Source organism: Talaromyces marneffei, chromosome 7 (genome assembly GCF_009556855.1).
Source record: "Talaromyces marneffei chromosome 7, complete sequence".
In the NCBI taxonomy this organism is placed as follows: domain Eukaryota; kingdom Fungi; phylum Ascomycota; class Eurotiomycetes; order Eurotiales; family Trichocomaceae; genus Talaromyces; species Talaromyces marneffei.
In genome coordinates, this window is record NC_072354.1 from 298505 (window position 1) to 311312 (window position 12808).

The window sequence follows — 12808 nt, forward strand, 5'->3', positions numbered from 1 at the left end:
GTGAAGAAGCTCTCGCACAATTACAGAACCGATTTTCAGTTGCAGGAGATGCGATAGAACTTCGCAATCGCAGTTCCAGTTATTCGACTACCTTCCCCCGCCAAACCTCATCCATTTCATCACTACTAGCACAAGTAAATCACCATGTTGTTCTTTAGGTACGTCTACGCCATCCCCTCCATAAAAAAAAACCCCTTCTCAAGGAGCACACAAAACTAATATCCTCGGGGATCAAATAGCTTCTTCAAAACCCTAACAAACCACATCGTAACCGTCGAACTCAAGAACGACATCCGAATCCGCGGCACTTTAAAATCGGTCGATCAATACCTCAACATCAAACTAGATGATGTCGATGTCCTAGATCTAGACAAATATCCGCATTTGTCGTCTGTGAAGAATATGTTTATTAGAGGCAGTGTGGTGCGGTATGTGGTTTTGCCGTCCGCGGAGGTTGATAGAGGGTTGTTGGAGGATGCCACGAGACGAGGTTCGTTTTTCCCCTCTGAAAATATACGTTTGTGGGATAGTTGCTGACAGGCTGGGATGTGTAGAAGCTGCGAATCAGGCCGGTAAAGCTCGATGAGGGATTTGACGAATTATTAAAATGAAGAAAGGAAATGTTGGAGCATACGGCATGTCGGATTCGGAAAGATACCCAAATTATGATTGGTAGATGATGGCCTTACAATGTGCAGAACATGGCTTATGTTGTATACGGTTTCTTGCGTGACGGAAATGATATGATACTTCGGACGCCTTCGATATGGGGGAGATTTTTCTAAGGATGCCTATGCCCTTGGGCTGACTTGAAACATAATGAACGAACAACGATAAATACGTATCATGGAGGAGACGGGTGTTTGTATCCGGCAAGCAGCATGATTATGGCGCAGTCGCAATTGCGGTTAGAGAGGAAGTCATGTCATTTCAATTGGGAGGAGTCTGGAGCCAATTTTTTTTTTTTTTTTTTTTTTTTTTTTAATTTATCTTCAAACGATGTTTCAGCCAAACGTTGGATTTACCAAGATCTCCATGAGTCTTTTCTAGCCTGTCAACTGTGTCTGCGCGAGTGTTGTGGTTCTGACTTACCCATCGCTTTTGGGGTCATCATTGAACCACGTAAAGTTAGACCACGTTAAAAGAGCCTCCCCCCTAAGTAATGATCTACGATCGGCCGTGTGCTTCATTAAACCTCATATGTTACACATAATCGCTGAATGGTAATAGAGACATTTACTTACCTACTCTATACTACCCTGCTACTTACCGTTTTAACCGTGTCTTCGGCCCTCACGTCTCCTCACCTCGTATTCACCCTTCCAAATCCTGGATAACTAACCAACACAATCCGCCAATCCTATCGCCTTAGGTAATTGATACTAGCTTTTTGTACTCAAATGATCTCCCGATGGATCCGTAGCTTATTTTCACTGCGCCGCAACGGGAAACGAAGGCAAACAAAGTTTCAGCCTCAAATGACTATTGTGGCTTGGCCAACAAGCCAACATCATGAACCGGGCTGTGAATGGTTCTGAATTTGCATAAATTATAGTGATGAAACAGTATGACCTTCTTTTGTCTGTTGGTTATATGTTGGGCTGTTACCTACCCTTGAAGTGAATGTGACATCGGAACATTGATTTTCTCCCTTTTTGAAACTGTTCTAAGCAAAGTCGTTAGTCTTGGGTGAAGATCTGGGGGATATTTAAGGATGAGTAACGGCGCAAAAGTCGCTACTGGATGGGCAACTTGGTCAAGTAAGAAAAAGACAGTGATCATAATAGCCATGGTTTCGTCTATTGTCGCTCTAGGTATTGGCCTTGGAGCTGGCCTTGGAGTTGGACTTCACCACAACCAGGGCTCTGGAAGCATCGCTACATCGACAGCAACAGTATCCGCAGCGCCAGCAGCTACAGCTACAGCCACATCTACATCTACGTCAAATGGTACATTCTGGCAACCCACAGCCGGCACAACCTGGCAAATCGAGCTCCTGTACAAGCTCAACGACACCTCCATCGACGTCCAAGTTTACGACATCGACCTGTTCGACACGCAAGCCGACCAGATCTCATCTTTGCAAGCAGCCGGCCGAAAAGTAATCTGCTACTTCTCAGCAGGTAGCTGGGAAAATTGGCGTCCTGACGCGGACCAATTCAATTCCAGCGATCTGGGCGGCGACTTGAATGGTTGGCCGGGCGAGAAATGGCTCAACATCAGTTCGTCAAGCGTGCGCAATATCATGGTTAACAGACTCCACATTGCGCAACAAAAAGGGTGCAATGGCGTTGATCCAGATAACGTGGATGGATATTCCAACTCCGAGAATGCGTTGGGACTGACGCAGCAGGATTCAATTGACTATGTCAATTTCCTTGCCTCGGAAGCCCATGCTCGCAACATGTCGATTGGACTCAAAAATGCGGGTGATATTATCGATTCTGTGATAGACAATATGCAGTGGTCTGTTAATGAGCAGTGCGCCCAGTATGGGGAGTGCAAGAAGTTCACCCCGTTCACGGATGCCAATAAGCCTGTTTTTCATATTGAGTATCCCAAGGGCGTTGATACGAACAATGCAAATCATGTTACGAGTGCGCAAAAGCAGGCCGCGTGTGTGTTTGAGGGGTCCGGGAAGTTTTCCACCGTTATCAAGAATATGGATTTAGATAATTGGGTGGAGTTTTGTTCATGATACTCCGCATGATTTGTGGATTGTAAATAGTTGTCCGTGAAATTTGAATTGAATTGTTTGGCAGAGGAGATGGAATAATAATTGTTTCGTTCGAGTATAAGTTGGAGATGATTCACGTGACTTCGCGACGCTGGTTCGCGTGATCTTCCGCGTGCCGCCACTCCGCCTTTTTGTCCCTTGATCAATTTGAAAGTATCATGACATGTTTCGCAATCCACGAGAAAATAGAAACATCTCATCCACCGAATACGTTCCTCCGTCAACTGGCCGCCCGCCAACTCCTCCCGGTCAAGAGTCTCGGACGGAGCGACCGTCTACCTTCCCCGATCCTGGCTCTGTCAAGCAAATGGCTGGAACGACAGTGAAAAAATCGACTACTACACCAACTGCGAAGAAGACTTCCTCGCTTCAAACGTTCAAGGGATCATCCGCTGTCAGAAAAAATAACAATGCGAGTATATTGAACTTTTTCAAAAAGGCTGATGGCCCGCCGCAGTCGCAGTCGAAGCAGCTTCGGTTAACTCAATTCGGGGTCACTGTATCGAGAAACGATGTGCCCAATGAGAAGAATAATGGGTTAAAGCGAGAGAACTCTATCGGTGACGACTTGTTTGTGGAGGATAAAAACCGGCGATACAAGAACTTGGTGGATATCAGAGATGATGGAAAAAAGACGAAGACGACAGAACCTACATCGAATAATATACCTACAGAAGAACCCAAATCCGAAGAAACAGAATCTGATCGATTCAACGAGAGCACAGGCTCGAACAAAAAACGAAAACTCAACTCCCGGGTAGTCAAAGGCCCATTTATCGACGAATCAGATACCGAAGACGAAGACGATTATTCCCCATTTACAGACACTAAAACACAATCCAACGAATTAAACAATATCGATAATGCACCACCACTGGTAAGAGCAGCCACTAGCAACTTTGATACAAGTGCAGTGGCCGATGACTTTGATGATATAGAAGACGACATAGAAGGTGATGAATTTTCAGAAAGAGCATGGATGCAGGATGAGACGGAAGCTTTTGAGTTGGATAATGACACGATAGACGATGGACCGATGTGTCCTATATGTCAAGCTAGTTTGGTCGGGCAGTCGGATACGGTGAGTTCGGCTCATTGGGTTGGTGAATCTGGTCACTGATGTGCAGTAGGAGGCATCTACGCATGTTAATGCATGTTTGGATGGAAATCCACAACCTGTACCCGAGAAGAAGAAATCCATGTCTGGTCTGACACGGCAAGAAAAGGCGGCTGTCTCCAGACCTGCGCAACCGAATCCGTTTGTGGAAAAGGGCACAGGCAATACATCGGCATTCGCAAAACTCATGGCGGGTAATGCTGAAGATTCTGCGTGGGCTACGGCCGCTTCTAGTGAAGTTGCATCACGAGGTAAACAAGCTTACGAACGAACATGTCCGTTTTACAAGATTCTGCCAGGGCTCTTTATTACGGTGGACGCTTTCCGCTATGGGGCCGTGGAGGGATGTCAAGCATACTTTCTCAGTCATTTTCACAGCGACCATTATGGCGGTCTGACTGGCTCATGGAGCCATGGACCTATATATTGCAGCAGGGTGACGGGCAACCTTGTCCGGCAGCAGCTCAAAGTTGATCCCAAGTACGTTGTTGATCTTGAATTTGAGAAAAAGACGGAGGTCCCAAACACCAAAGGCGTATATGTCACTATGCTGCCTGCTAACCACTGTCCTGGAAGCTCTCTTTTCTTGTTTGAGAAGATTATGGATAACGGCCGCATTCATCGGGTGTTGCACTGCGGCGACTTTCGAGCCTGTCCGGCTCATGTTCAGCATCCACTGTTGAAACCCGATATCTTGGATGCGAAATCGGGCCAGTCACGACAACAGCGCCTTGATGTGTGTTACTTGGATACCACATATTTGAACCCGAAATATAGCTTTCCGCCCCAAGCAGATGTCATCTCTGCTTGCGCCGACATGTGTGTTCGACTTAGCAATGAGCAAGGTGACCGAAACGAAGTACTCGAGTTGCACAAACATGAGAAAGCGGATGCGATGGCCAAATTTCTGTCCTCAAAAGAGAAAGAGCCTATATCAACATCGACGCCGACATCGCGCGGCCGACTGCTGGTGGTCATTGGAACATACAGCATTGGCAAAGAGCGAATCTGTCTCGGAATTGCTCGCGCATTGAAATGTAAAATCTACGCCCCTCCTCAGAAACAACGAATCTGCGCATGTCTTGAAGACCCAGAACTGTCGTCTCTTCTCACAGACAACCCCCTGGAAGCGCAGATTCACATGCAGATCGTATTCGAGATTCGCGCGGAGACCCTCTCCGACTATCTCCAGTCCTTCAAAGGCCACTTCTCCCGTGTCGTCGGCTTCCGTCCGACAGGGTGGACCTACCGACCCCCTGGGGGTCGGTTACTCGACAATCCTCCGGTTGCGAACGTCCTACATTCAAGTAACTGGAAAACCTCCTTCAGCGTGTCCGATCTCGTGCCCCAACGAGGCAGCAATAAAGAAGCATCATGTTTTGGAGTACCGTATAGTGAGCACAGCTCATTTCGAGAATTAACCATGTTCTGCTGTGCATTGCGAATTGGCAGGATAATTCCCACGGTGAATGTGGGGAATGCCAAGGCAAGAGAGAAGATGAAGGCGTGGATTGAGAGATGGGAGGCCGAGAAGAAGAAGAGTGGATTGTTCAAAGTTGAGGGTGACACCTGGTAGCTGCCCCATGAGAGATGACTGATGAGGAATGTACATACTTGATAGATCGGTGTTCTGCATAGTTGTAAATAGTGAAGCGCTGATTGGCCAACGAGACGTCTCAAATAGGCAACGTTACAGAGTACTACTCATAGTATGTATGTACTCCGTAATCCGGAGATTGTCCAGAGAAAAACGCCACACAAAAGGCGGGGTCTGTTTTCCTTCTGAAGGCAATTCAGACAAATGCCAACTCAACTAACTAGAAGATATGTAAGAAAGTAGAGACACTATTCTCCCGATAGCGCATCCAATTACATTGTAGATGACTTCAAATTGTACGTACGTATGTATGTATGTATGTATGTACATCATCTATTTACATAGTACATACATACAGTCCATGGATACCCGATCCGGCCACAAAAATCGGCTAATCATCAAATATTGCCTTCTACCAATAACATCCCCCGCAAAATACCCCATTACGCGGTGAAGGTCCCCAGACTTTGCGCCTGGAGTTTACATCTGTAGATCATTTTAGTTCAGGAAAAATACCGACTTGCAGAGCCGAGTTGCGGGTAATCTGTTGCTTAACCGAGAGATTGCAATCGCCTTGATGAGTATATATGCGACGGAGTGAGTAAACAAAGAACTGATCACTCTTGAGCAGCATTCTTTTCTTTATTCTTTTCTCTGTTATATATTCTTATGACACTCCAGTTGTTGAGCGTGTTGATGAGATATTCTATTACCATTTTATTCATCGAAGCTCCGGTCTCGGTGATATCTACACTTGCACCTCTCCAAGCCGGTCATTGATTGATACCTACCTAGGTATAGAACGTAAAATGTCTTCATCCCACTCCCTCATCTCTTACCTTCTCACTCCCTACATAATCCCCCTCCTCTTCATCTTGTATTTTGTATTGCCCTACCTCTCCAAAACACACTGGCTCTCCATCCCCGCCCCCTTTCCAGCCGCATACACAAACCTCTGGCTCTTCTGGCAGGCCCGTCGCGGCCGACGGTTTTTAGCCGTCAACGATGCACACAAAAAGTATGGTAAATTTGTGAGGATTGCGCCGAATCATGTTAGTATCGCGGATGACGAGGCTATTCAGGCGGTTTATGGGCATGGGAATGGATTCTTGAAGTCGTACGTCTCCCTTTCCTATCTCGCATCCATGGATGTTATATGTAAGACGATTGTTCTCATGCCAAATTGATAAGGGACTATTATGACGCGTTTGTATCTATCCGCCGCGGCCTCTTCAACACCCGCGACAGAGCCGAGCACACGCGCAAACGCAAGACCGTCGCGCACACATTCAGCGCAAAATCCATTGGCCAATTCGAGCAGTACATACACGCCAACGTTGAGTTGTTCGTTGTCCAGCTCACAAAGTTGTCGCAATTGCAACGCAATCCTCGTACGGGGTACGCGTCGATTGATGCATTGAATTGGTTCAATTACCTCGCGTTCGATATCATCGGTGATCTAGCGTTTGGCGCACCGTTTGGTATGCTCGAAAAGGGAAAGGATGTTGCTGAAGTACGCAAGACGCCTGATTCGCCGCCTACATATGCGCCTGCTATTGAGGTGCTCAATCGTCGGGGTGAGGTTTCCGGGACGTTGGGGATTATGCCGTTTCTCAAGCCGTATGCCGCGTTTTTGCCGGACTCATTCTTTAGCAAGGGACTCGAAGCAGTTGAGAATCTCGCCGGTATTGCCGTTGCGCGGGTTAGCGAGAGACTGAAACCCGAGGTTATGGAGAACAACACCCGCGTCGACCTGTTGGCGAGATTGATGGAAGGCCGCGACGAAACAGGCGCAAAGCTGGGCCGCGAGGAACTCACAGCTGAAGCATTGACGCAACTCATCGCTGGTAGTGATACAACCTCCAACACGGCTTGTGCATTGTTGTACTGGGTCTTGAGGACTCCGGGGGTGATGAAGAAGTTGCAGGAGTGTGTGGATGAGGCTTTGCCGGACGGCGTTGAAGTGCCTACTTTTGCGATGTTGAAGGATATTCCTTAGTACGTCTCCCTCCTTTTCCCCCCTCTGTTGAAAATTGGATATATATATGCTAATGTGAAGGGATAGTATTCAATACGTCATCCAAGAAACAATGCGTATACACAGTACTTCTTCTCTCGGTCTTCCACGACAAATCCCTCCGGGAAGCGCACCTGTCAACATCTGCGGCCGCACTTTCCACGCAGGAGACGTCGTCTCCGTGCCTTCATATACAATCCACCACTCCACCAAAATCTGGGGTCCCGACGCCGAAGAGTTTGTTCCTGATCGCTGGGCTCCCGAACGTCTTACTGCGCGCCAAAAGGCGGCGTTCATCCCCTTCTCGACGGGGCCCAGGGCTTGCGTTGGAAGGAATGTGGCGGAGATGGAGCTGACGTGTATTGTGGGCACGGTGTTTAGGAATTTTGAGTTTGTGTTGGAGCAGGAGGAAAAGATGGAGACACGAGAAGGGTTTTTGAGGAAGCCGTTAGGTTTGGCGGTGGGAATTCGGAGGAGGGCTGCTTAGGTTTGGCTTGAGGGTGAATTGGGTTCTTGCAGTATGATGGATATCCATGGATGTTGTACGTGAACGGCCGAAGTTACGAGTTGTCGTGTCTGTACTTTTGTTTTGTTACTCTTTTTTCCTTTGCAATGAGTTTTAGCCTTTGGAACAAAAAACCATGAACTCTACTTGATCGAACCTGAAGTTTATATATCAGTCATAGCTATGTACAAATATCGAGAAGGTCGTCTTAGCTGAACCATTCATCACTAGGGGTGGTACTTCCTTCCAGGATATCCCAGTATTGGAGACTCCGCCACGATAACACTGGCATGGATGATCACCCAGAGAACAAAATTAATAATGACATATTTCACATACAACAATGATCAAAATTCCCAGATAGAAGCGTTCGAACGGATGTCAAGAAATCATGTTAAATTCTCAATATTTCATCCTATTTACACCTCCTGCCGAGTAAAGTTAACTTTAGGCCGAAGTATAGAGGCGATGTTTAGCCACCACATCGCAGTTCTGACATCATTGGACTGAATGTCATATAAATCTACCTGCGCAGTTATCCTCCTTATCTGCAATATATCAAACTTTTTTATTCACACAAGAAGATTATATTGTATGTATGTTGACTATTATTAGACGGAAAATGTCATCATATCAAAACCTCCCGAGCGTAAACGATATCAAACGCGCCGCCGCCGCAGGTCAACGCTTTACCTCGGAGGATGTCTCTTGTATTGCGCAGGCGGAGAGCGAATTAACGGGTGGAGGGCCTGTGAAGGGTGGCCCTGCTGGTATGCCCCTGTTTCCCTAGGTTTTGACAGCTGAAAGTGATAAATAACGGGTGAAGCAACTGCTCATTCCCTCTCCTCGAAACAAATGAAATTTGACTCCAAATTCGATGAACTCTCGCACAAGCCACCGTCACACATCACGCAGGAAGATGCGCGACAATTGCAATCTGCTGAAGTATGTCATGGTAAAGATGGTAAACCTTTTTGAAGAGTCCCGTTCAATGACGATCTTGGGAGAATTGTTCCTGGACTAAAGATGTCAGCGGACTGTTTGCTTACTGCCGACCCCCAATTCATCGTTGTGAAGATGGATACTAAAGGCGTGGTGTAGGGTCGAGCGTTTAATGCCCCGCCGGGCGTGGCTAGTGTATCAGCCCAGGTACGTTCTATAGCTGATCGGAATGAGGTGCTGGGATTACCGGCTGTGCAAGACCCTGGTCCGGTGTATGTGACGAAGGAGGAGGCGAGTGAAGCGCAGTCTGTGGAGGCCATGCATACAGGTGGGATGGTGCCCAAGGGGGGTTATGCGGCGCAGCTACAGGTTTGTATTTTGACTACCTAGGTAACATCTGGATAAGGGGGCTAACTGTTGGTGTAGAGTGCTGCTGATAAACGGGAAGCAGCGCTTAATGGGGTTACCTGGTTGCCGGAGTAGATCGGGCTGTTCTGCAAGGTGATAATGGAAGGCAGGCTAAGCATGTATATAAAACTGTCAGGTTAGATATGGAACAGCCTCCTCTGGCACCAATTTATGCGACGTTCTCTGCCCGGCAAGGCGAGATGACCGGCATACACAACCATGAGCCTTGCCAACCACCGTGAATTCCAGCATTGTTTCAGTTTGATAATTGAAGAGCTTATTGACTTCTGACAGACGTTATTTTACGGCTATCCAGGATACGGATATTGTAGGGCATAAATCCACTCAGCTGCTCTCATTGGATATCAACTGGTCCTCATTACAAGGATTTGCCAAGAAACCCCGTTACTAACATGGCACGTACAATTCTATACATAATTATGTAAGGCAACCTATGCCAGATAATTTTCCCGCTTGGGTAGACACACTACAATACATTACACGTTCCCACTCACGTTCTATAGTAGCATGTCCTATAGGGAGTTACAAAAAGAGAAATATTGAGGTGTGTCTAAATGTTGAACTGTTTCACCTCCTAGTGATTTTTCCTCTAGTTCAATCCCCAGCTTTTGCCGCTAACTCTTTGAAAAGGTTAGCTGTTAGAGGCCTTAAGCATGATCTGGTTGTGGTTTAGGGCTATATATAGGCTTGGTCTTGAGCTATCACGCATGCGGTCAGAACTGCGATATTGAATCCTGAGACTTGGGGTTTGACTTTGGCTTGTCGATTTCATCCGTAAGCGCCCTCTAGCCTGTATTCACATAGGTTATAGAATCTATTTTTGGATTATATTACGATCATGTCAGAACATGGAATTAGAATAGCTTGCCTGCAAGGCAAGGTGTTTTTCAGACACATTCAGTCGTTGTCCTTTTAATATGTGTGACGTGACAACACTTGCTGAAGATTACTTCTTCCACTATCAAATGTGCCCCAACACAATTTCTCAGACAAGATTTGAGAGAATTAAGAAAACGTACCTAATCGCAATAGTACTTAGTTAGACTTGATTCTGGTTGTAGCAAGCTAAGTTCTAGAAGTCGCTATCCCAGGCGTCTAAGCCAGCAGGTAGACAGAAGAAGGTGGCGTAGCGAACAACCGAGAGGCGCCACAGGGCGAGCCACAGAGAATTTAACATACAAAGAGAATAAACAACGGATGCAAAACAATCAAACTCGTCAAAAAAAAAAATCAAATAGCGCAAACACATACGCCAGCCCCCGTACGTCATTGACATTCTTTCCGCAATCCCTCTTTCTCACGAATCCCAGTTGCACCAACGTGTGCACCACCACGCTTGTATACACACTCATATGCATACGCGCTCCAGTAACCACTGTCCGTACATCCCCAACGTACGAATCTGCAGGCTCAGCAGTGATCTACAGAGGAGAGAGTCGAATCCTCGCAAAAGTCTTCACCGTCGTGATACTGCATATATCCGACGAATGGCCGGTTGTAACCCTCCTCCCAAAGGTCAGTGTAAAGCGAGGTGCCTGCAACATACCATCCGCAGAAGTCGGTGATGGCGGCATATGAAATAGTTAAGTAATCAGAATTCAATTCGGACGGTCGGCCATAATCTTGGATACTCTGACCTTGTGGCCGGGTGCAAGCGAAGGCAACGGTATTTCCGCGGATAGAGTACCAGGCCATATTGAAAGGAATCTCAGCATAGCTACCGACTTGATTCTTAAGATCTTGTACAGCGTCATCACACTCGCCATGATCTAGATTGAAGCCGCAGCCACACCATATATCGAGGAGACCGACGCCGAAACCGTAGTCATTGGCATTATAGTAGCGCTTCGAGAGGGCCTGACGGTCAGATGTGACGTTCTCTGTGCGAGCGATTAACTTCTCGAGAGCGTTCTCGTCGGTGACGAATTTGGTGACGGTGTCGGGGCTTAGTTCTTCACTATTAGGAAGTGCTACGAGCTCGTGAACTTCACGTCCGAGATCGTCAATATATGCTCGGTATGATCCAGCACTGAGCCCCTTCGGAGGAGTCAGTGCAAGAATACAACCAGCCAAGCTGGCGAGAATAAGGACCTTCGCTGAAACCATTTCGAGGCAAAGTAGACAATTGATGTTCCTGTCAGAGATGAAAGAGAGAGAGATAGTTGAGTTTGTTTGCTATCAACTTCATCTACAATGGTCGGGGTGGCGATTGATACTATTATTTATATGTGACTATGGTAGAGACTAGATAATTCTTAGCTACCGTACATGGGTAGTGTGAAGTTAGCTCATACGAGATCCTGTTGAGAGTTCTATAAATTACCAGCGAGTGTTGGCAGGTACTCGCCTAATCGTGTTCTATCCATGTCGCACGTGGGATGTATTAGGGTGCTGGATACTACACATGATAATCATCTATACGCATGCTATTCATAGAAGCTAAAGGAAACTGGAAGGGTAGCCTATATCAGGTTGGCTGTGCTTCGAGGTCTCGAAGTGTATGGGATCAATACTCGCCAAGTCAAATGTTGACACTAGTGCTTATTAGATACGAACGATAGATCTCTTTCTTAACCTCCCTCCACCTTTTAGCGCGGCTATGTTAACTAGTTATGTGTTTGGTTATATTTTATGATATAAGCACTAATTCTTGTTTAGCCCGTGACTACAGAATTGTATTGGTTATATTTTATGATATAAGCACTAATTTCGTATTTAGCCTGTGACTACTCCATACAGAATTGTATTGGTTTTATTCTGGGGAGCATAGGTCATCCAGACGGCACTTCCTCAGTTTCATACGTGAGTTGAGTGGTATTCACTTTATGAAGTGCTCGCTTATAAGACTATTAGCTCGTGTTGGGGGGAAATTATCTTGGCTAGATAAAGTCTAAATTTTGCACCCTACAAATTACGACAGTTTGCGAAAAGTATGATGACGAACCTTGATATCCAAAGTCATCAAGGGCGAGAAATAGGTCTAGGTTCGTGCCTTTGGCCGTACGCCAGTTTTTCCTCTATACTTTTCATTAGATAATTTCCTAGAGTCTTTCCTAGAGTCTTTGCTGGAATAGTCAGAACATACCCTCCGTGTTGGCAGCCATTCGGTCAGTCCCTTAACGACATACTCTGAATCAGTTGCAATGATTCAAGCTTCAGATGATCGCCTTTTAGGATTTAGTTCGTCCACTTCAGCGAGGTATTTTGAGTCCTGATTTTGATGCGTAAAGCTCCGCTCGCTGGTTCGATCGCACTGGGAAAGTGTCCTCCGAGACTCGAGTCAGTAATGTGAAAATCCGCGATGCGCTGTCAGGCAATTCATGGCGGTGCTCCGTAGTTTCAGGTTCCTTCTAGGCAGAGTTGCGGAGACTTGGGTTCAGTGGGAACTCAGATCCCATCGGGACGCAAGGGTCAAGGGTTTGCACCTCGTTCCGCGTCACAGGAACCCTTCGCCCCAACCCTCC

At 46.6% G+C, this 12808-nt stretch overlaps 6 protein-coding genes across 6 annotated transcripts; 5 read left to right on the top strand and 1 right to left on the bottom strand.

The window, feature by feature from the left end:
- Nucleotides 1-144: 144 nt before the first annotated feature.
- EYB26_008754 (uncharacterized protein) lies at nucleotides 145-586 on the top strand (the record flags this gene model as incomplete). The annotated part of the gene is made up of 3 exons (XM_054268005.1): nucleotides 145-158; nucleotides 240-490; nucleotides 555-586. The coding sequence occupies 3 exons, from the start codon at nucleotides 145-147 to the stop codon at nucleotides 584-586; spliced, it is 297 nt and encodes a 98-aa protein (XP_054123980.1).
- Nucleotides 587-1789: 1203 nt separating this feature from the next.
- On the top strand, nucleotides 1790-2698 carry EYB26_008755 (uncharacterized protein; the record flags this gene model as incomplete). The annotated part of the gene is made up of 1 exon (XM_054268006.1): nucleotides 1790-2698. The coding sequence occupies one exon, from the start codon at nucleotides 1790-1792 to the stop codon at nucleotides 2696-2698; it is 909 nt and encodes a 302-aa protein (XP_054123981.1).
- Nucleotides 2699-2900: 202 nt separating this feature from the next.
- On the top strand, nucleotides 2901-5430 carry EYB26_008756 (uncharacterized protein; the record flags this gene model as incomplete). The annotated part of the gene is made up of 2 exons (XM_054268007.1): nucleotides 2901-3818; nucleotides 3868-5430. The coding sequence occupies 2 exons, from the start codon at nucleotides 2901-2903 to the stop codon at nucleotides 5428-5430; spliced, it is 2481 nt and encodes an 826-aa protein (XP_054123982.1).
- An 830-nt stretch (nucleotides 5431-6260) lies between these two features.
- On the top strand, nucleotides 6261-7955 carry EYB26_008757 (uncharacterized protein; the record flags this gene model as incomplete). The annotated part of the gene is made up of 3 exons (XM_054268008.1): nucleotides 6261-6568; nucleotides 6643-7449; nucleotides 7517-7955. 3 exons carry the CDS (start codon nucleotides 6261-6263, stop codon nucleotides 7953-7955), a joined length of 1554 nt encoding a protein of 517 aa, XP_054123983.1.
- Nucleotides 7956-8595: 640 nt separating this feature from the next.
- EYB26_008758 (uncharacterized protein) lies at nucleotides 8596-9398 on the top strand (the record flags this gene model as incomplete). Its single annotated transcript, XM_054268009.1, has 4 exons — nucleotides 8596-8743; nucleotides 8800-8918; nucleotides 9075-9284; nucleotides 9342-9398. 4 exons carry the CDS (start codon nucleotides 8596-8598, stop codon nucleotides 9396-9398), a joined length of 534 nt encoding a protein of 177 aa, XP_054123984.1.
- A 1356-nt stretch (nucleotides 9399-10754) lies between these two features.
- On the bottom strand, nucleotides 10755-11450 carry EYB26_008759 (uncharacterized protein; the record flags this gene model as incomplete). The annotated part of the gene is made up of 1 exon (XM_054268010.1): nucleotides 10755-11450. The coding sequence occupies one exon, from the start codon at nucleotides 11448-11450 to the stop codon at nucleotides 10755-10757; it is 696 nt and encodes a 231-aa protein (XP_054123985.1).
- Between the last annotated feature and the right edge of the window lie 1358 nt (nucleotides 11451-12808).